This window comes from Pantherophis guttatus, chromosome 13, assembly GCF_059756535.1.
Source record: "Pantherophis guttatus breed Tessera chromosome 13, ASM5975653v1, whole genome shotgun sequence".
NCBI lineage: Eukaryota > Metazoa > Chordata > Lepidosauria > Squamata > Colubridae > Pantherophis > Pantherophis guttatus.
The window spans coordinates 24,511,776-24,533,926 of NC_142075.1; the positions used below are offsets into that span (position 1 = coordinate 24,511,776).

The window sequence follows — 22,151 nt, forward strand, 5'->3', positions numbered from 1 at the left end:
GTTGGAGGAAACGGGGCGGGGCGGGAGGCGGAGCCAGCCGCCGAGCCCAGCTGCCCGCGGAGGTGCCAGCTGCGGCCGGCGAGGACGCGCCGCGATGGAGCCGGAGCCGGAGCCGGAGCCGGCGGGGAGGCGAGGCGGCGGGGCTGCGGCGGAGGCGGAGGCGCCGCGGCTGCCCGGCTGGGGCGGCTGCTAGCCGGGGAAGATGCCGCTGGCCGGGCGGCGCGATGCAGGCTCGGGGGCGGCGGGGGCGCTGGGGCTGGGAGGAGGAGGAGGAGGAGGAGGAGGCGCGCTCCCGCTCAGCCCCGCCGCCCTGTCCCGCCGCCTGGCCCGCCTGCGCGAGCTCCGCGCCCGCTCCCGGATCCTGCTGGCGCTGGGCGTCTCGCAGATGGCGCTGGGCTGCCTGATCGTGGCCGTCAGCTTCGCCGCCCTGGCGCTCACCACCTCGGCCCGCGTCCGCCACTCCTGCCCCTTCTGGGCCGGCTTCTCGGTAAGGCAGCCCCCGGCCGGTGGGGGGGAGGCTCCGGCTCGAGAGAGGCAGCCAGGGTGGAGACTCCAGGGACAGGCGCAGTCTATCGGAGTTCATCAATCGCCGGGCAGGGGCCGAGGAAGCGAAGCGCTGCGGGCTCCTCTCTCCTGGCGCCCCCGCCCCCACCCCCTCGCCCCCCTCCAAGTTGGCCTTGGGACCAATCCAGGGCAGGGGGTTTTTGGGGGGAGGGAAGGGGGCGGAATTCTCCAGGTAGCTCATTGGTACCGGAGGTTTCCACCTGGGATCCTAAGGGGGAGGCGGGTTTTGCGCGTGTGTTTGTTTGTGTCTGTGAATTGGCAACTGGCCAGCCCAGAAGGTCGGGATGTTGCGCATATCTGGATGTTGTTGTCTTGTATTGGCGCCACATCTGGACGGCCCCACTTTTCTCCCGCTGCCTTTTCTCCGGGCTGGGGGATGCTGCTTGTTGAAGAACGGCGTCAGCCTGGGACACCTCCGAGGGCATCTGGTCGCCTCCGTTAGGACTGGCGGCGGTTTTTGTTTTGATTGTTTAAACGCACGACTCGCACCCAACGTCCCACATCAGCCCGGCCACTCTGTGCGTTGGAACTGCTGCTCAGGAAGGTCTCCGCTTTTTAAGTCAAGGCGCTAGTCCTAAATGAGGCGCCCCGACGCCGTCGGAGAAGATGCTTCTGTTCTCTTTACCCCGTTTTTTGGTTTTGTAGCAGCTTTGCATTTTGTTGGCATTTAATGCTGCCCTTTGCAGCCCCTCCCGCCCCTTATAACCCCCCCGAGGACAAAATGGATAGATTGATCGTTGAATGGGTTTCAAGCGCCTGAAATTTTTCAGCGTCATGATTTAGATGGTGGTTTGTAAGCAGTTCCAAGGGTTTGGTTTCTGTGTTTTTTGGGGAGGGGGCGTGGTGGTTTTTCTGCCCCCCCTTCCCTTCTGCCCTTTGTCGGAATTGCCTGTTGGTTGTGTTGAGTGTGTGATGAGCCTCAGCTGTTGGGTTGTAAACTGTTTTAAGGGTTTATTGTGCAAAGGCAATGGTTGGTGGAATAAACCATGGTTTAGCTAATGGTGTCCTAAAAGTATATACATCTAACCAGCGGCAGTTGATTCATTGTCCTTTTCCCAAAATGGCACCTTATTTCATAGAACAATAGAGTTGCAAGGGGCCTTGGAGGTCTTCTAGTCCAACCCCCTGCTCAGGCAGGAAACTCTATACCATTTCAGACAAATGCCTCTCGAGTCTCTTCTTAAAAGCCTCTAGTGATGGAGCCCCCACAACTTCTAGTGACAAGTTGTTCCATTGATGAATTGTTCTCACTGTCAGGAAACTTCTCCTTAGTTCTAAGTTGCTTCTCTCCTTGATGAGTTTCCACCCGTTGCTTCTTGTCCTGCCCTCAGGTGCTTTGGAGAATAGCTTGACTCCCTCTTCTTTGTGTGGCAGCCCCTGAGATATTGGAAGACGGCTATCATGTCTCCCCTCGTCCTTCCTTTCATTAAAATAGACGTACCCAGTTTCTGCAACCCTTCTTCCTATGTTTTAGCCTCCAGTCCCCTGATGATCTCTGTAGCTTAAAAATGTGTTTTAACACGTGTTGAGTTCCTTGTGTTAGTATGAAAGTATTAAGACTACGACAGTGAGTCGTAGTGATTCTTAACAGTGAATCTCAGGTCAACGGCATTTCTGACACATTTCTGCACTTGTCTTGTCTCACAAATTCTGAATTTAGCTCTGACATCTAAAAAGGAGATTATTGATGGTCAATACAGGGTCCCCCAACTTGGAGTGTGATGCTGGATACGGGTGTGAGAACAAAAGAAGAAGGAACAGATGTTGTGAGGTCAGACAGAGGTTCTGGCACAACAGGAGGGTCCCTGGCAGTTTCATGGAAGGAGCAAGTCTTGAAGGACAGGGTCTTCTTGGTAGGCTTATCCTGCAGAATATAGGAGGTGATTTTGGACATGGCTTGGTTGAAGGTTCCTTCTTGCCTCTCTGGATGGAGTCCTCAAAGCAGAAAGGGTCAAAAAAGTTGGTAAGATTTCTTTGTGTATGTAAATATTTTTCTCCTCCCTGGATGGATCCTGTAGAGATCATTTACTTTGACAGTGGAGATCTTCTGGCATGAAATCTAGAAGCCATGTCTGCCCCTTTGGTACCTCAAAGGGCTTCAAGACTCTTCTTATTGAATCATAGCCAAGAGTGAGTTATCAAAGCAGCCTCTGATTTCCCTGCTGCTCCTTGAAATACCTCCAGAAAGAAAGATGCTTAGCGCTTTTGAACCGATGTCTTCAAGGCTTCTGATCTCCTGTAAAGGGATTTCCATTTCAGCAAGGTCCATGGAAAGGTGCTTGTAGTCAAGGGACAGTAATTGGCCTGTAGGATGCTGAGATCAAAAGATTGCATTTGAATTCAACAGATTGAATTTCTAAAGAGAAATAAAAGGACGCACAACAGATAGAAGCCCTTCTGGTTTTTGAAGTTCGGATAAAAACCCAGCTACATTTGTCTTCGTGATCTTGATGTCGCCTCCTTTGTTCAGAAGCTATTCAGTGTTTCAGTTTGGGCTCAGACTTCATCTAGCAATTTAGATTGATGATCATATTTAGCTAAAGATATATAGAAGACCCTAAGTTAGGAATAGGAAACCTCTGGCCTTCCAGATGTTCCTACGCTACAATTCTCAGCATTCTTCATCCTTGACCAAGCTGGTTGGGGCATCTGGGAGCTCTAGCAAAGAACATCTCAATAGCCACCATATGTTCAGCCTCTTTTCAATCTGAAGCAAGCAAACCAAATCATAAATTCAATAGAGATCTTGATGAACCTTTGGAGTAAAATTTGCTGATTTTAAAAAAAATACAACTGAACTGATCACTCCTAAGTTCTTTCCCTTAAAACAGTGTTTCTCAACCTTGGAAGCTTGAAGATGGGTGGACTTCAACTCCCAGAAACCACTGCCTTAAAAGAAAGAAAGCCACCAGAGGTGGGTTTCAGCAGATTCTGACCAGTTCTGGAGAACCGGTAGCGGAAATTTTGAGTAGTTTGGAGAACCGGTAGTAAAAATTCTGACTGGCCCCGCCCCCATCTGTTCCCTGCCTCCCGAGTCCCAGCTGATCGGGAAGAAATGGGGATTTTGCAGTATCCTTCCCCTGCCACACCCACCAAGCCACGCCCACCAAACCACACCCACAGAACTGGTAATAAAAAATTTTGAAACCCACCACTTACAGTTTAACACTGTTCCAAGCTTCTCTTCGAGATGGGCAGGGATTTCTCTAGGCTGAACATCAAATAGAAGTTTGGGAATGTGCTGTCCCATCTTGGACATTTGTGATGGTTGAGGAGCTCATGGAAGTCAGAAGACTTTGGCTACTTGGAGATGAAGCCTTCCTTCTCTTCCAGATGTCTTCCCCGGACCTCTGGCCTTTGGAGTCACAAAGAAGATCTGAAAAGTTGCTTGTGGGCTCTGTGGATGGTGCACCACTTCAAGGCCAACAATGGGGGTGTAGGTCTAAAATCAAAGAGAGGAGCAAATTATGCAACATGTTAAACTTATTTAAGTTTTAGGGCAGCCCCAAAGCTCCCTCTCTCTTGTATTTTGAATTAAGCTGCTTGATTTCAAGCTTCCCTTTTTTGTCGCCTTCATTTTTCCTACTTTGTTTGACGGTTCTCCCATCCTCCCCCAGACCATATTTTCTCTCTTGGCCCAAACTCTTGGGATGCAGAACATAAAACCAGCTTAAGCGAAGAGACAGGCAATTGCTTTGGAGCTGGCTCAGTTATTTATGTCTTGGCATAGTAATAAGCCGGACTTGTGTGTAGGCTGGGATGGTGGGAGGGAGGAAAAAAAACGGGACTTCTTAAGCGTCTCAGCCTTCAGTTTACGTTGGGGGGAAAAAAGGTTTTACGGAGGCAGGTTGGCTTGCAAGATTAATGCAATTGGTGCAGGATTGTTCCAGGCTTCTGGAATTTTGGCCCAGCAGAGTCAAATCCAGTGCAAAAATTTCGACTTAAATAGAACCATGAATGAAAAAAAAAAAACCCACACACGATGCCAGTGGGAATTATTGTCATGATTTAAGCAGGACCGCTTATGGATTTCAGAATCCAGTTTCGAATTCTTTGGCTCAGTTTATCCAGTTTATCCTGTGCTTGCGTGCACAGGCTGCAGAATTTTAAAGAGGACGCAAACCGTAGAATTGTAGGGTGAATTCCTGATAGTCCCTCACTCACGTCTGTTCCACGGTTCTCCCCATTTCTTAGTCTTTTGGCAAAAGCGAAGAGCCAGAAGGAATTGCTTCTCTTTCCCCGCCTCACAAATGGACTGGTATAAATTGGGAATGCAGAGTTGCAGATTTGCTCCCGTGCGAAACGGTGGGGTGTGTGTGTGCTGTTTTCTCTGTCCTATTTTCTAGACGGGTTCTCACGGGGAACTTCTGATCGGGGTAATTGCCCTCTAAGGAAAGAGAACCGGAGATTTCAACCCAGTTCTTCTTTGCAGAGTCTCCAAGAATACCACCAGCCTAAAAAAAAAAGCTGCGTCAGCATCTCCAAAGCTGGCCTCAACACCCCTTTATCTCTTCAAAGTTTGCTTCTCGCCATTCAGATGCTGAATTCATCGTAAAATATTCTGCCCATCTGGTCAGAGACCGACCAGTTCGAGCTCACTGGGTCCCCTTTATGTAAATCAGATTGCAGGTCTTGGGTCATTTGAGCACAAGGCACTTCAGGGAGCCTTCACGACAGCAAGAGAAAGAGTTGGCAAAACAGCTCGGTTCAAATTGGATCTAACCAAGAAGGAGGCTCAGCAGAAGCACCTCACTGAGGACTAGGAGCATAGGCTTTCCAAGCAGAGGGAAGACCTGCGGGAGTGCAAGGCTAGGCACCGGTGCCTGGAGGCTCAGTGGGCTGAGATGGTCAGCCAGTTCCAGGCCATGATGCAGTCCCAGTGGAACGAGGCCCTCCGGCTCTTTGCCACCAGCGGTGCTTCCCTCCAGCCTTCGCCCAAAGCCCCACACCAGGAGGCCGAAGCAGACCCCGAGTTGGAATTTCTGCCTCCCTCTGACCCACACAAGAAGACCCCGAGGGGGAGACTTTCTGCAGCAACACAAACATTCATTGCACGTATCTGTCCCAGGGGCCACAGTTTAAGGACCCCTGATTTAGTGCAATATAAAAAATGCAAATAATTTTTCTGAGGACCACCAACATTTTTTCACGGACCACCAGTTGGTGACCACTGCCAATGGGTGATGTGGCTGTACCCACCAAGATTAGAATAGTGCACACCATGGTATTCCCTGTGACCCTCTACAGAAGAAGGTTGGAGTTTGGAGAAGCAGGATAGGAAGAGGAAGGATTGATGTTTTTGAACTCTGATGTTGGAGAAGACTCTGAAGAATATCATGGACGGCCAAGAGAACAGACGAATGGGTAACCAAGCAGGCCAACTCTGATTTCTCACTGGTGACCAAGTTCAGATTATCCTACTATGGATATCTCCACTTGTGTGAGAACCAACTCTGAGTTCTCACACAAGTGACCAAGTTCAGATTATCCTACTATGGATTCATGATGTGAAGACTCAGCTCTCTGGAGAAGACTTTGATGCTGGAAAAGTGAAAGGAAACAGAAGGGCAGCGGATGTACTGTTGGAAGACCTGAAGGACCAGGTTGAGCATAGATCATCGTGGAGACGTTCCGGCTATGTGGTCTCCAAGAACCAACAGTAACTTTCTCAATCAAGAAATAGGAAGAAATTGAAGAAGAGGATGGTCAGCAGTAAGGTAGACAGACTCCGTTACAGTAACCATAGGAGAAGATTTGAAGGACCAGGCTGGGGACAGATCATAATGGAGAAAATCTGTCTTATGTGGTTGCTAAGAGTTGACAATGACTTGATAGCACATAATCAATTAAAAAATCACAGAGATTTGTTTGTCTGCCCATTTAGGTCAGGACACACCCCTGCCTTCTCCAAAAAGGCTAATGATTAAACTTCTCAAAAATAGCCAATAAAATAAAGCATGCATAGAAGATCAATCTCTTTGAGATCAATCTCTAGCCACTGGAAATAATATTTTTGCTTGTTAAAGCTAGGCGGATCTACTGATTAAACTGAGAGCGAGGATCTTGCAAATTAGCAAATGCAACGGAACTACAATTCCTGAAGCATGCTGGCTAGGGAATTCTGGGAGTTGAAGTCCACAGATCTTAAAGCATTCTGGCTGGGAATCCTGGGAGTTGAAGTCCATACACCTTAAACAGTGGTGGGATTCAAATAATTTAACAACCGGTTCTCTGCCCTAATGACCAGCTGGGTAGGCGTGGCTCGATGGTTATGTGACTGGGTAGGCGTGGCCAACTCAATGTCACTCACGTCGATGGGCACCTTGCCTTAACTGTTACAATGTAATCAGGGTTAACCGGAGAAGCAGTTTCTGTAAGCAGGGCAACAAAGATTAGGCTAGAAATAACACCAGAATGTTTCCTTCCTGCCTTCCTTACAGGATTAGCCCTGTAAAGTGGAAACAAAAACAAAATAAGATTTCTTCCAACAACCGGTTCTCTGAACTGCTTAGAAAGTTAACAGCCGGTTCTCCCAAATAGGTGCGAACTGGCTGAATCCCACCACTGACCTTAAAGCATGCTGGCTAGGGAATTCTGGGAGTTGAAGTCTACCCATCTTAAAGTTGCTGACATGGTGAAACACTGGTCCAGACAGCCGAACCTTTTCATAGAAGCCCCTGCTCCAGGTTGTTTTCTCTTTGTCTTTTCCTGTAAAAGTTTTAAAATTAAGACCATTCTATTGTCTTTCCGACTGGGGTGTCTGCCAATGATTTAACAATGCTTCTGTGACGTGAGCTGCATGCCAATTTTTCTTGCCTCCCCCCCCCTCTTTTCCTTCAGCTGCATTGTTGCGCAGAGCTTTTGTGTAGAAAGATCAGGACTCGGCCGAAAGGGGGGGGGGGGGAGGGACAAGATTTCCGGAGGGGGAGGAAGAAACTGTGAAGGAAAATTATACCTGTGACATATGCTGTGCCCGACACTGACTTATAAACACACTGCCGGCAGCAGACAGGCTCTGCAGATGGAAAATAGGGAAGGGCAGCGTGAAAGTCTAAAGTAGCAATTAAAGAGGGGAGTGTTGGAAGATTAGAATAACAGAATTAGAAGGGACCTTGGAGGTCTTCTAGTCCAACCCTCTGCTCAGGTAGGAGACCTTATACCTTTTCAGACAAATGGCTGTCCAATCTCTTCTTTAAAACCTCCAGTGATGAAGCACCTACAACTTCTGGAGGGAAGGCATTCTATTGGTTAATTGTTCTCACTGTCAGGAAATTCCTCCTTAGTTCTAAGTTGCTTCTCTCCTTGATTAATTTCCATCCATTGCTTCTTGTTCTGCCTTCTGGTGCTTTGGAGAATAGCTTGACTCCCTCTTCTTTGGGGCAGCCCCTGAGATATTGGAAGACTGCTATCACGTCACCCCTGCTCCTTCTCTTCATTAAACTAGAGGCGTGCAATTCCAGCAACTATTCTTCATAACTTTCAGCCTCCAGGTTCCTAATCAGTGTCAGGGCTTTGGTGTAACTTGAAGGAAATCACAAGCTTCATCCCAACATCCTCAGTGGGCGGATGGACAAAGGGACAAACAATTCCATTCAAATAAACAATTCAGGCCTAAACACAATTAGTCCTCCACTTACGGCTATAATTAGGTCTGGCCTGGAAAGTTGCAAAAAGCAATCACATGATTCCAGGAAGCTGCGACCATTGTAATTCCCTGCCGGCTGCCACGCACCCAAATTTTGATCATGTGACTATGAGGGATGCTGTCACAGTCATAAGTGTGAGTCATTTTTGTCTGTGATGTTGTCACTTTGAATTCCTCTGAAATTAAAACCCTGGGCCATCATGTGCCATGCCGATATTTCAAGAGGGCACACCTTCTTTGCAAATGCCACTACATATCTGCATATATATGTAAGGGTGCCCTTTTTCTATTTAAATAGATGCTGATTGTAAACGCAGCTCATTTTTCTTAAGAACCGTTTTTTGTTTCCTTTTGTCTTCTCAAGGAATTCTTTTCCCTAATGATCCTGAGAAGAAAAGGCTTCTCTTTCTATTGTTAGAGCATTTTGACAGAGATTTATAATTAGCAAAGGCATTTCAGTATAATCTGACTATGCTTGACTAATCAAGTTGAGGGCGGAGAGGGAGGTTCAGCCTAATTTGGAATGTTTAATAGAAAGTCCCTTGATACCACCTCAAAGATTTTTTTTTTAAAAAAATAATAAATCTGGACTATTGTTATCCTGTAAACAGAAGCCAGCTCGATTTGAAGGAGGCGATGGGTTCATTGTTCAGAGGAGCTGCAAAAAGGAAGGTGTTGAACATAAAAAGAAGGAATATAAATCCTTCCATTCTCCTCTGTCCGATCAGAGCTGAAGAAGCTTCTTGGATGAGAAGCGAAACGTCTTCCAAAGAAAAAACAATTCTCTCCTTGATTAGTTTCCATCCTTTGCTGCTTCTCCTGCTTTCAGGGGCTTTGGAGAATAGGTTGACCCCCCCCTCTTCTTTGTGGCAGCCCCTCAAATATTGGAACACTGCTGTCGCGTCATCCCTAGCCCTTCTCCTAGGATAACATATATAATTTATAGGACAATATATAACAACATACCAGAGGTGGGTTTCAGCAGGTTCTGACCAGTTCTGCAGAACCGGTAGCGGAAATTTTGAGTTGTTTGGAGAACCGGTACTAAAAATTCTGACTGGCCCCGACCCCATCTATTCTCTGCCTCCCAAGTCCCAGCTGACCAGGAGGAAATGGGGATTTTGCAGTATCCTTCCCCTGGAGTGGGGAGGGAATGGAGACTTTACAGTATCCTTCCCCTGCCATGCGCACCAAGCCACACCACCAAGCCATGCCACACCCACAGAACCGGTAGTAAAAATGTTTGAAACCCACCACTGCAACATACACTCCTAAATGGGAGTCTTATATTGTTCTATATTGTTATTTTGGGGAGATGTCTGCAGGGATTTGGTCAAGACGGGGGCTTCATCCCCACCACCTGTTTAAACGTGGGTCACAGAGGCCAAAGCTCTTTGAGAGGCGTTGGGTTTTTGGTTCCGCAGTTGTAGCTGTCTGTCGACTTCTTTTGACTCTCCTTCCCTGGATGCCGCTGTCCCTCACAGATTTGCCAAGGCCTGCAAATCTTTTGCGGTCTTCCACCTTTTGATTCTGAAACACGGGTGGTCAGCCTTGGCTGGGGCTGATTGCCTGGGGCTCAGGTCTGAATTTAAAAAGCCATCTGCCAGAGGTCAGTTTAGAGGCCTGATAAAAACATCCAGTCTTTTTTTTTCTGAAGTACTTAAAAAGAGAGAGAGAAAGAGAGGGAGGGAGAGAGAGAGAGAGAAGAGGGGGCAGGGAAAGAACTAGGCAAAAGAAGAATTTGTCCCAGGTGCTCTGGAAATGCCAAACATCCATTTTCTTTGATTATGGCTTTCTGCTTCTCTCCGCATTGTCAAGGAGGACTGCAGGGTGTCAAGTCATGTTGGCCTCGATGAAACAAGTGCATGACACAAGATGCTGAATATTCGGCTGGCAGCGGCTGTGTTTCAGCTACACCCCACTGTCTTCCTTCAACCACCTGCTCCACGGGTGTCCTTCCAAGGAAGTCTTGGGCTTCTTGGGCTTCCTTCTGAAGTACAACCAACTCAAGTTTCACTTTATGTTCCCTCTTCTTGCTGTACGTCTTTGATGTACTCTTGTATCTTCACTGTAAGCTCCATGAAGGCTGCCAGTTTTTCTGTATTATCTGTGACAAGAATCCACGACATGGATGTACATGAGAAGCCCCCAAGGTCCTGTCAACTCAAAGGCAATGTTCCCTTTTTAAGGAACAATAGAAATAGAATTTCTTGGAATAGAAATGCCAAGTCTCTTGGCCATCTTCCTTCTCTTCAAGGCATTTCTTGGATGACTTCTTTCCGGATGGACATGCAAACCTACATCGGATTGAGTCTTTCATTCCAGCCATAATGCTGGTCAAGATGTCCCAAAGATGCTTTTTCAAGAGGCAACTGGACTTTCTGGTTTTTCTTTGAAGACGTTTCACTTGTCATCCAAGAAGCTCAGAGCTGAAGAAACTTCTTGGATGAGAAGCAAAATGTCTTCAAAGAAAAATCTGAAAGTCCAGTTGCCTCTTGAAAAAGCACCTTTGAGACAGCCAGGAATTAGATGACTGAGAATCTCCCTAGACATCTGGTCAAGATGTGATTTGAGCCCCTGCTAATTTCCATCCCCTTTCTAAATCGTTTTAGAGGTCTTTCTATGGACATCCAGAACAAGCCACGATAACATTGCATCCATCCTGATCTCATTGCATCAAGAACACAGTTTATGGAATTTGCAGGATGACATCATGATACCTGCCCCTCCCCCATCCCCAATGTCCATGCTTTCTGGGAAATGCTACATTTGATGTATCGTTTTACAGAACTCTGTGGAAGAACCTGATGACCTTCAACTGATGTATTGATTGTTTTCATGATCCACGATGGGACTTTTCCTTCTTCTGAATCCATTACGATTAACCACAGGTCTACATCCTGTTAAGGGACATTTGCCCCTCCTTTCTGCCTCATCCTTTTCTTCTGCTAGCTGGCTTCTGCTTTGAAGGGCCTCCCTTCTCTGGTTGCCAGGTGAGGTCTCGTCTCTCCTTCCCCTGATTTCTGAGGTGGGTGTTTATGATGGCCTCCAGCATCTCGAGAGCCTCTGCTGATGTGGAGTAGAAGTGGTTGTCTGTTTTAATGTGCTGAAGAGCAGTGATGGTTCAGTGGCAGGCAACCCACAGCCTGACACCCCCACCAACCTTCTCCGCTGAAAAGACCAACCTGCAAACGATAACAGACAGCGCAGAGATGAATGAATCAATCCCTTTGACTCGGCCTAAAGCAGGCGTGCAGATTAAGAGTTGCAGTTATCCTCAGAGAGAGCTCAGCTCCTGGTAGCTTCCCTAACCAGCTTTTCCCTGCTCTTTGAGAATAGTCTATAATATCTATAGTCCTTGGGTGACTGGTTGTCTCCCATCCACCTGCTGACCAGGCCAACCCTGCTTAGCTTTGTAAGGTGAGCTGGATGCTCTCGCCTGTTGCAAAATTACCTCTGTGAACCCTACCAATTAATCCTATCCAATTGTAGCTAGCTAAGAGGGCCAGGGGCTTCTTCCTTATTTCTTAGACCCCCACTATTTTTTTACTGCAAGGTAAAGGTAAAGGTTCCCCTCGCACATATGTGCTAGTCATTCCCGACTGTAGGGGGTGGTGCTCATCTCCATTTCAAAGCTGAAGAGCCAGCGCTGTCCAAAGTCGTCTCCGTGGTCATGTGGCCGGCATGACTCAACACCAAAGGTGCACAGAACGCTGTTGCCTTCCCACCAGAGGTGGCCCCTATTTTTCTACTTGCGTTTTTTTTTTTACATGCTTTCAAACTGCTAGGTTGGCAGAAGCTGGGACAAGTAACGGGAGCTCATTCCGTTTACACGGCACTAGGGATTTGAACCGCTGAACTGCCAACCTTTCGATCGACAAGCTCAGCGTCTTAACCACTGAGCCACCACGTCCCTATTTACTTTATTTATTTTACTGTAGGCTGCCCAATAATTATGCACAACAAAGCCATGTCTTAAAACAGCCGTCACTCAGGATAAAGAATCGGATGAGACGGGACAAGACAGATGGAGCTGTGATTGGGGCACTTTGGAAGAAGGAGGCTCCTCCGCTTGAAAAATGCCAGTTATGCGTCTTTTCTGAAGTGACTCATGATTAGGAAGAAAAATGACGGGTTTTTTTGTAAAAAAAGAAAAAAGCCGTCCATGTGTTCTCTGTTCCTGCCCTGCATGCAGGTCTTTTAAAAAGGCATATTAATAATAAACAGGAGTTTTTATTTCCTCCCTTGCTGGGTGTATGTTCAAAATGCTTTCCATCTGCCTTCTTCCTTTTTTCTCTGCAGCCGTGCGGTGGGTTTTTGTCTTCCGTTCCAGACGTTGGGCTTCTCTGGGCCCATTGCGAAGGGACCGGTCTCCTTTGGCTTCTCTTTCAAACAGGGTCATCGATGCTTTAAAATAAAGTGGAGCTTTGGGGAGAGGATTGGCAGCCTTCCAGGTAAGGCTGGAAAGAGGAGTGCTTAGCTAGGAGGAGGAGGAAAGATGGATGGATGGATGGATGGGAGGGAAGGAAGGAAGGAAGGAAGGAAGGAAGGAAATGGAAGAAAGAAGGAAAAAGGAGGAAGGAGGAAGGGAGGAAAGAGGAGGAAGAGAGGAAGGAAGGAAAGGAAGGAGGAGAAGGAAAAGGAGCAGGAGAAAGCAGGGGAGGAAGGGGGGGTAAAGGTTATTCCTCCTCCTTCCTTTCTCCTTCTTTCTTCCTTCTCCTTCTTTCTCCTCCTTCCTTTCTCTTCCTTCTTCCTCCTTCCTTCTCCTTCTCCTCCTTTCTCCCTCCCTCCCTCTCCTCCCCACTCCCTCCTCCTCCTTTCAACTTCCCAATCCAAAGTAGCATCCCGAGATTTCTGACTGGTTTCCCAATCTAGTATTAAGTAGATCTGAGTTGCTTAATTTCCAGGTTCAAAGTCAGTTGGAGGCTGAGGACAACTGTTTGCAAACCAGCTTTGTCACCCAAGTTCTACAGAAGGTTAGAAAAAAAATCTTGGATTTCCCACCAGAAATGTTGGGGCTGAAATTCTGAAGCTCCCCTCCGTGACTGCACCCTCGGGTGCATCTGGAGGGCGCCTGGTTGGGGAACCTGCTTTGAACAAATGAATCCATTTCTTGATTTGATTGCTGATTTCTTAGCTGGCGGTCTTTGAAATGGCAAACAAATGAGAAGGCAGGGATAATGAGAAATATTCAAATCTTAAGCTCCATGGTCTGTATTTCCTTTCCCGAGCTAACTTTTTTTGACAAATATTTGCTATGTTTTGAATATGGCCTATTTGGAATATCATGCTTAATAAGTGTTCTTGTCAATTTTTCAAGCATTCACCCACCACTTAGAGCCGCTTGACATTTTGACAAGGCGTTTAGGAAAAAGAAAGGGATTTTCTTTGATTATTCAAGCTACAAAGTCCACGATGAGAAGGGTTTTCGTGGGTTATTAGCTGAACTCCTGCAAATCTTGGCGATGAATCTACCACCAGTCTTGATGATATTGGCCCTCAAGGTGAAGAGGAGAGAAAAAAGAGAAGGTAATTTCATATTGTTGCATCCAGGTTTGGTCACCACAATATAAAAAAGGTGCTGAGACTCTAGAAAGAGTGCAGAGAAGAAGAACAATAATGATCAGGAAGCTGGAGGCGAAAACATACAAAGAACAGTTGCAGGAACTGGGTATGTCTAATCTAATGAAAAGAAGAACTAGGGGAGACATGAAAGCAATCTTCCAATATTTGAGGGGCCGCCACAAAGAAGAAAGGGGGGGGTCAACCTATTCTCCAAAGCACCTGAAGGCAGGAGAAGAAGCAACGGATGGAAACTAATCAAGGAGAGAAGCAACCTGGAATTGAAAAATTTCCTGTCACAGCAATTAACCAGTGGAATGGCTTGGCCTCAGATGTTGTGGGTGCTCCATCACTGGAGGTTTTTAAGAAAAGATTCTGTTTGCCTGGAAGGGTGTAGAGCCTCCTGCTTGAGCAGAAGGTTGGACTAGAAGACCTTCAAGGTTCCTTCCAACTCTGTTGTTCTGTAATAATGACTGGATATGTCAAAGTTCTTGGCATGAACCAGTGTTGCTTATGGTTGGACCTCATTTCCAAAGCACAATAGATTTTAGCACAAGCAGGAGACACATCTGCAAAGATCCAGCCACACCCAGTGTCTCTTCATTGGAGTTCTCCTCCTTATGGCTCTCGTATACATTGGCCACTAAGTCTGCAGATGAGTGTTTCCAGTGTTGTCAACCCTTTTTCCTCTAGGTCGGGGGTCTCCAAACTTGATAACTTTGAAGTCCACAAGTCTTAAAGCCGTCAAGTTTGGAGATCCCTGCTCTAAGTGATGGGAGATGCAGTCCAACCTTATTAGAAGGGAGGAGATCGGTGCTGTTAGGCTGAAAAAAAAATCCATTTCCTGTGATTGCAGTCACATAAAGGCCCCAAACTCTTTGTGTGCATGATAGAGCCCTGCAAAATTCAGAATACGCATCTTTTTCAACCGAATGAAAACGAGCGAGTTCTGTGTCTTAACACTGAGCTAGCCAAAATGCTTCTGCTTTTGAGAAGCCATTGTAAGCAACCAAAAATGGTCCCCCAAATATGGATTTATTTATTCATTTTGCTAACCTTGATGAATGTTAGAATTACTGTAAAAAAGACGTAGCTTCAACCAGGAAGAATCAAAAGGTGGAGAATCCCTATAAATGCAGGGAATGGACCAGCTTGGCCAGCCTTTTGCTGTAAATGGTATTTTTTTAAGGAAGCTGCAAAGCTCTCTTGAACGACATTACATTTTGCAATGTGGCTCGTGTTTGGATCAATAAAATAATCCAAAGGGATTAGATGCAGCCCAAATGTCGATAATAATAAAAAAATCTGTATTATGTCTAGGGTTGGAGACATCCGTGTCTTGGACTTAAGGACGGGATTACCTTGGTTATGAAATAAGATCCGGAACACAAAAGTATTAGTCGTTTTGGTCCTTATTGATTTCTGCAACCCCTTCGCCTCGCCTGCCGAGTCACAGCATGGCTTCGTAGAGACCCCTGGTTGGGAAAGACCAAATTTCCATCTTCTCTTGCTTCAACTCTACAGACCTTCACTCTGCTGAGAATGCTGGGTGCAGCTTCCTTTATTGGGGAACACGGTTGGAAGCTTTACGACCAAGTCTTGGTCATATTTGCAAGGTGGAGGTGGACTTTATAAGATGCAGATACACACAATGTGTGTGGGGAGAGAGAGAAATGTAGGTTTTGAGGAGAGAGAGAGAGAGAGAGATTTTGAGGATTCCAAGATAAATAATAAAAGAGAGGGAGAGAGGGAGGGAGAGAGAGAGAGAGAAAGAGAGACAGACAGATCTCCCAAAAGCTGATGCAATGCGAAGGCTGCAATCACATATCACAAACGTAAAAACAGCTAAAAGGCGTCAATTGTACGTCATGACTGTCTTCCACACTCTACAGAGGCCCTCCCAAGCAGGCTTGGGGTTCATTTTTGTCTTCCTCCCATTATACAACCTGCCCAAGAAGGCCGTCTTCATCTTCCGTCGGAAAGGATAGACTCCCCTCTGCTCAAGAAAGCCCAACTTCGGCATCTCAATCTGTGCAGAGAAGCAAGACAGCCAGGGCTTCAGAGAAACTGGCCTCGGGGCCTCCATCTATGTCCACCCCATTCTGAGGTTCATCCACCTGATTAGACCATCTGTTCTCGTTTAGAAGTCTTCTCTCAATCCTCAGCTTAAATTTTGAGAAGTGCTGAGTTTCATAATTGGCAGATGCTGATCATCTCCTCCTCCTCCTTCCTTCCTCCTCCCTTTCTCCTCATCTTCCTCCTCCTCCTTCCTTTCTCCTCCTTCCTTCCTCCTCCTTCATTCCTTCCTCCTCCTCCTCCTTCTCCTCCTCCTCCTCCTCCTCCTTCCTTCCTTCCTTCCTTCCTTCCTTCCTTCCTTCCTTCCTTCCTCCTCCTCCTCCTCCTTCCTTTCTCCTCCTCCTCCTCCTCCTCCTCCTTCCTTTCTCCTCCTTCCTTCCTCCTCCTCCTCCTCAAGATCAGGTAACTGTGCAGAACAGCTCTGAACACATCTGCTGCCAGAAATGGAGAATGTAGCCTATAAAACAAAATATGGAATAAAATTGCTGCACTGTGGGAATCAGAGGTTAAGGTGCGATAGGTCACCAGTAGCTCTTATTTCCAGGTTCTGTTCCTGTTGGCAGTTTTGGGGAGTAGAGGACAAGTCTTTACTCGTGAGTAGAGTTCATGCATCCCTGTTTCTTTCTTGGCTGCGTCCTTTCAGGGCAAAACAGAGAAGGTTTAATGGGTCTCATGGCTGTTACTGTTTCCCTGAGTGAGCTGCTTCCTGCTTTAGATGGATATTAAAAACAGGCTGAGAAGTGGAGTCAACGCTACTCCAGTGGGCGGTAGAGTAGGTGGGAGCATGTGTGGATGTGTGTGATGTGTTTGTGTGGCGTTGTATTGAAAACTCAGCTTTTGGATCGATCAAACGTTTTCCCACGGCTGTTCCGAACCATTGTAAATTAATTACAAGAAATCCTCCACTTATGACCACAATCAGAAGAGTTTACTTTCCTAAGCAAGGCGGTTATTAACTCAGTTGCTCCTGATTTTTCAACCCTTTTATGCTGTGGTCATTAAGCGAATCTGGCTTTCCATGTTGACTTTGCTTGTCGGAAGCCGTCCAGGAGGGTTGCAAATGGAGATCATGCGACCCTCGTCACTTTGCAACCATCATAAATTCCATGCCGGTTGCCAGGCGCCCGGATTTTGATCATGTGACCCCAAGACGTCTCTATGGTCATGTGGCCAGCATAACTTAACGCCAAAGGCTCACGGAACGCTGTTCCCTTCCCATCAAAGGTGGTCCCTATTTTTCTACTTACATTTTTTACCTGCTTTCGAACTTCTAGGTTGGCAGAAACTGGGACAAGTCACGGGAGCTCACTAGGGATTCGAACTGCTGAACTGCCAACCTTTCGACTGATAAGCTCAGCATCTTAGCCACTGAGCCACTGTGTTCCTTCATTGCCCAAAGAACCTACTTAATTTTGCCTGATTGCTTGGCTGATGAACCAGAGATGAAGTTGATTTGGCTATTGCAACAAATTGTGGCTTCACTGACACACCTCTCCGTTTGGGATTAACCTTCTGCAGAAAGTGCCTTTGTGGTGCCTTGATTTCAACCCCCAGCCGAACCGGCACTTGCCCTCAATTCTTCCTCATTTTTTCCTTTTCTTTTTTTATTGAGTAGAAGACAGTACAGAAATGGCTGCAGGCCCTCAAAAAGATGGGAGAGAATCACCAGGGGTGGTTTTTGTTGAACTACTTATGCCGAGCGAAACGGAAGTTTTAAGTGGGGCTCTTGTTAAGTGCAGCCTCTGGAGGGTTTTCAGTGCGGCCTTGATTTTTCAGACACTGAACTTCAGACAAAAAGGAACGTCGAAGATTGAACTTCCTGAAGTTGGCAGGAGAATAGAAGAGAACCGCCTGAAACAATCTGCAAGCAAACTCCCATTATTGCTTTTTTGAAGGGCTGTTTTGCTTTCTTCTTGTTTCTTTTCTTTTTCCATTGTGGAAATGACAAAGATTTCTCTTTTTGTTGTTTCGGTTTTTAAAATTTATTTATTTATGTGCCAAATGTATATACCACCCACTTGTATAGTCTGCGTTTGGTAAAAGAAATAAACTGAGGAAGAAGAGTTTAAAGTGGACTCCAGAGACAGGGAAGGAAGGAATGAGGAATCCGTCAAGGGAAGGTTGGAGAAGAGATTAGACACAGTTCTGAGAAAGAGGAAAGTGGGAAGACGCTTTTGTGGGTGCTGAAGGAAAACATAAATATCTGGCTCACCACACTATAAAAAGATGTCTAGAAAAAGTGCAGAAAAGAGCAACCAGGATGATTAGGGGATTGATTGGAGGCTAAAACAGACGATGAATGGTTACAGGAAGTGGGCATGGCTAGTCTAGGGAAGAGAAGGACCAGGGGAGACAGGATAGCATCTAACAATACTTGAGGGGCTGCCACAGAGAAGAGGAAGGGGGTCAAGCTATTCTCCAAAGCACCCGAAGGCCAGACAAGGAAGAATGGATGGAAAGTGAACAAGGAGAGATTCAACCTAGAAATAAGGAGGAATTTTTCTGACAGTGAGAACAATCAACCAGTGGAACAGAAGTTGCCTTCAGAAGTTGTGGGAGCTTCATCACTGGAGGCTTTCAAGAAGAGACTGGACAGCCATTTGTTAGAAATGGTATAGGGTCTCCTGCTTGGGCGGAGGGTTGGATTAGATGACCTACAAGGTCCCTTCCAACTCCGTTAATCTGTTATCTGGATGGAGGAACTTTCAGAATCTCCCAGATATCCCCTTTTGAAAATAGCCATAGAGAATAGAACAGTATAAGAGAAACAAACAGACCAGATCCTGAAGACCAGATCCTTAGAACCAACAATAACAACAATGGTGAGCTGAAAGTCCATCTAGGATCATATTCTGTTTCTGTCTACCATGGTTACTCCTAGGAGTAGATACTCAGAAATATGCCCTGTGGATTTTCCAGGCGTGGATAAAAGGTCTCAACCAGCCTTGGTCTCAGCAGGTGGAAGGAATGGAACCATCTTGGCTGGACCTTAAAAGGCATCTTTGAACTTCCAGCCAGGAAATTTTCCCAATTGTGCTGGGAAAGAGAAAGGTCCTCAGAGCTCTCCAATCTTTCTAGCTAAATGTCTATGGAGAGTCTCAATCAACCAGGTCATGGCTGACTCAGAACTGAAGAAGGTTCTTGGATGAGAAGCGAAACATCTTCAAGGAAAAAGAAAGTAAGTCCCAGTCATCTCTTGTAAAAGCACTTTTGGGACAATCTTGGCAACTCTTTTGGGCTTTCCTTAGCAGGGCAAAATTGCTTCCTGCTGCTTTGGGTTCATCACGGCCCAGAGAAGAAGCAGAGAAGTCAAGATGGCGTTAAGGCATGATCCATGCTGCAGACGGCGAACAGACTCTGGCGGCCTGTGCGAAGGGCTCGGGTAATTCTTCCTGTCCTGCGGGTGGGGAGTGCCCAAGGACTTCCAGCCTCTGCATCTGTTTCCATGGCAATTAGGATGAGATTAGTCATCCCATCAGCAGTGGGTAAATGAGAAAAGATGGAAGGAAGCATGTTGTTTTTTTTGCTAGGACACATGGAGGCCAACACCTTTCGAAACCGCATGTGCCAACATCGTTCCAATTTTTTGCACAGTGATTGTGACCCGCTGGGCTCCGATTGTGGAATGCTTTCTGCATTTCTTCAAACTGGAAGTCTGTTCTAAAACTGAAAGCCACAGAGGGCCATTTCAGAGGTAGAATTGGCAGTAATCTCTCCCCCCTCTCCCTCCCAAAAAAGACTTTTAAATAAAGAATCTGGGTTCACACCGTTTGACTTAGCAATGAGGTGTGGATGGATTCATTGTGGTTTGTAACCAATGATTTATTCTGGAGTGTCCTGTGTGAATCTGCCTCTGTTGTGAGCCATCCAGAGTGGTTTAGGATGGGCAACCATGTAAGTCTTTTGAATGAATGAATGAATGAATGACCACAATTAAGACAAACGCCAACATAGCTGAATGTCTAGATTCAGCTGATTTATTCAGTTATGGGGCAGGGGGTAAAAAGGGACCCCCATCAAAAATCCTTATCTAGCTATCTGTTCTATCTGATTATTTTCTTAATGAGCCTTCCATCTGCAGCCTTCTGGATATTTTGGACAATGTTGGGTTGCTCCAGATTTTAACCAACGGCTGTCCAACCTTGGCAACTTTAAGACTTGTGGACGTCAACTCCCAGAATCCCCCAGCCAGCATTGGAGTTGACGTCCACAAGTTTTAAAGTTGCCAAGGTTGGACAGCCGTTGGTTAAAACCTGGAGCAACCCAGCATTGTCCAAAATATCCAGAAGGAGAATATCGGAGAATAATGCAAGCCATCATGATAAAATAAGATTTGGCCTCTGTTTGCACGCCGCTAGATAACTTCTCCCCAGCTCAGCAGCTGAACCTTCTGGCTTGGCATCTCCCATCACTACAGCTGGTCGACTTTCCTTTCAAAGCCCCCTTCAAGAAGCATCTCAGGTGGCCCGCCAGAAAGACAAACCGGTGTGTTGGAAGGACTTCTAATGGAATACATTTGTGGCAGTCCTTCTGGTGATGTGCATTCCTGCCGAAATGATTCTTGGAGCATCTCCTGTTCGGAGTGGCTGGAATGACTTCAGTTCAAATCGGAAGCCAAAGTGATGTCTTTGCTTTGAGATGCAAACTTATGTGACCAGGCGGGAGGAAGTATATTAGACAGTAGACTCCAAAGAAAGCTGGGTTGATATGGTTAACTACATCCTGTGTGCATATTTTTAGAACAATTAAGAATGACTGGACGTCAAACCTTTTCCCTAAATCCTTTCAGCCTGTCTGTTTGTTTGTTTGTTTGTTTGTCTGCTTTCCCTTCCTTCCTTCCTTCCCCTGTGGATTTGCCTGGTTTAATGGTGTAACAAACATTAGCTTAATGAAACCTGGCAGAAATATTGGAGAGGTGAACGGAATGGGTATTTCTGGGCTAAAGCCGGAAGTCCCTAAACTCAGATGGCAGTCAGGAAGGACCGGTTTTGTGGGACGTAGTTGGCCTAGCAGGGAGAAGAAACGACTCGGGAGCATGTGTCAAAGTTGGAGACCTTTGGGTTAGCTGATCATTCAAGGTCTTGTGCCAAGCCAGAAGGTTGCTTTAGGACAGGGATCTCCAACCTTGGCAACTTTAAGACTTGTGGACTTCAACTCCCAGAGTTCCTCAGCAAAGCAAAGCTGGCTGAGGAACTCTGGGAGTTGAAGTCCACAAGTCTTAAAGTTGCCAAGGTTGGAGACCCCTGCTTTAGGAGAGCTGATAAGCAAGAGGTTAGCCAGATATCTGATGATGAGGTCACCACACTGACTTGCCTTCTGGGTGAAGTTGGTGATGCGAGACTCAAAATCTGTGGAAAGAACCGAATCGGGGAAACACCAACCCACCACAGCGGTTACCTTTTCTTCAAGAAGATAGCAATCTGTAGTGGGAGCAAAATCATGAAGCATCACACAAACCAAGCTTAGGGTGTGTGATGCAGATTGACTTACTTTCCAAAGCACCAGAGGGCAGGCCAAGAAGTAATGGTGGAAGATGATCCAACGTAGACCTAAGGAGACATTTTCCGCCCATGAGAACAATGAATCAAGCTCACCAAGCCACACCCACAGAACCGGTAGTAAAAAAAAATTGGATTTCACCACTGACTGGGATGTATAATATCTCCTGCCTTGAGCAGGGAGTTGGACTAGAAGACCTCTGAGCTGCCTTCCAGATCTATGATTCTACGTTCAAACATAGGCAGTGGGTCTTTCAGAAGCGAGGTTTGTTATGCAAACATGCAATCTATGATTTTGCATATAAATCTTTCACCCTCCACCAGTTCCAGGAACTCAACCTCAGTCTGTATAATTTATGAGACGCTGACCACGGATGGCTCTGTTTTCTTCACAGGCTGCCTTTTATCCTGACACCGTTAGTGCGTGACACCCCCCCCCCCAGCCATGAAAGACAGCAAGTAGCCCCCAGATCCTCCCACAAATCACACAATGGGTTTCCCAAGAGCACCTGGACAAAACCTTTTTGGAGAAGGAGGTTTATTTAAAGCCCGATTCCTTGGCATGGAGGAACAATGGTCTATATTTATCAGCTTGGGTTAGGTGGAAACATTTCTTGGCACCTCCGAGTTTAATTAAAGAATGCCGAAGGAAAGCTGACATTTGTGTGGGTTCCTGTATCGGCTGATGAAGCTTGATTACTATTTTCAGGTTTCACCCAGGGATTATTAACAAGCAGATTGAAGGGATGTTAAGTTTATTGCGGGGTCACAAGATGGCATGAGTAATCGTACGCAGGGAATGTGAT

The 22,151-nt window shown here is 46.5% G+C and overlaps 1 protein-coding gene across 2 annotated transcripts in view; it reads left to right on the forward strand.

Moving 5' to 3' along the window:
• Nucleotides 1–202: 202 nt before the first annotated feature.
• Nucleotides 203–22,151, forward strand: part of ENTREP2 (endosomal transmembrane epsin interactor 2) — a 63,975-nt gene continuing 42,026 nt past the window's right edge. For both annotated transcript variants that reach the window (XM_087878300.1, XM_087878302.1), the window contains exon 1: nucleotides 203–487. In XM_087878300.1, coding sequence (XP_087734426.1) covers nucleotides 203–487 — 285 coding nt within the window. The remainder of the gene's footprint in view (nucleotides 488–22,151) is intronic.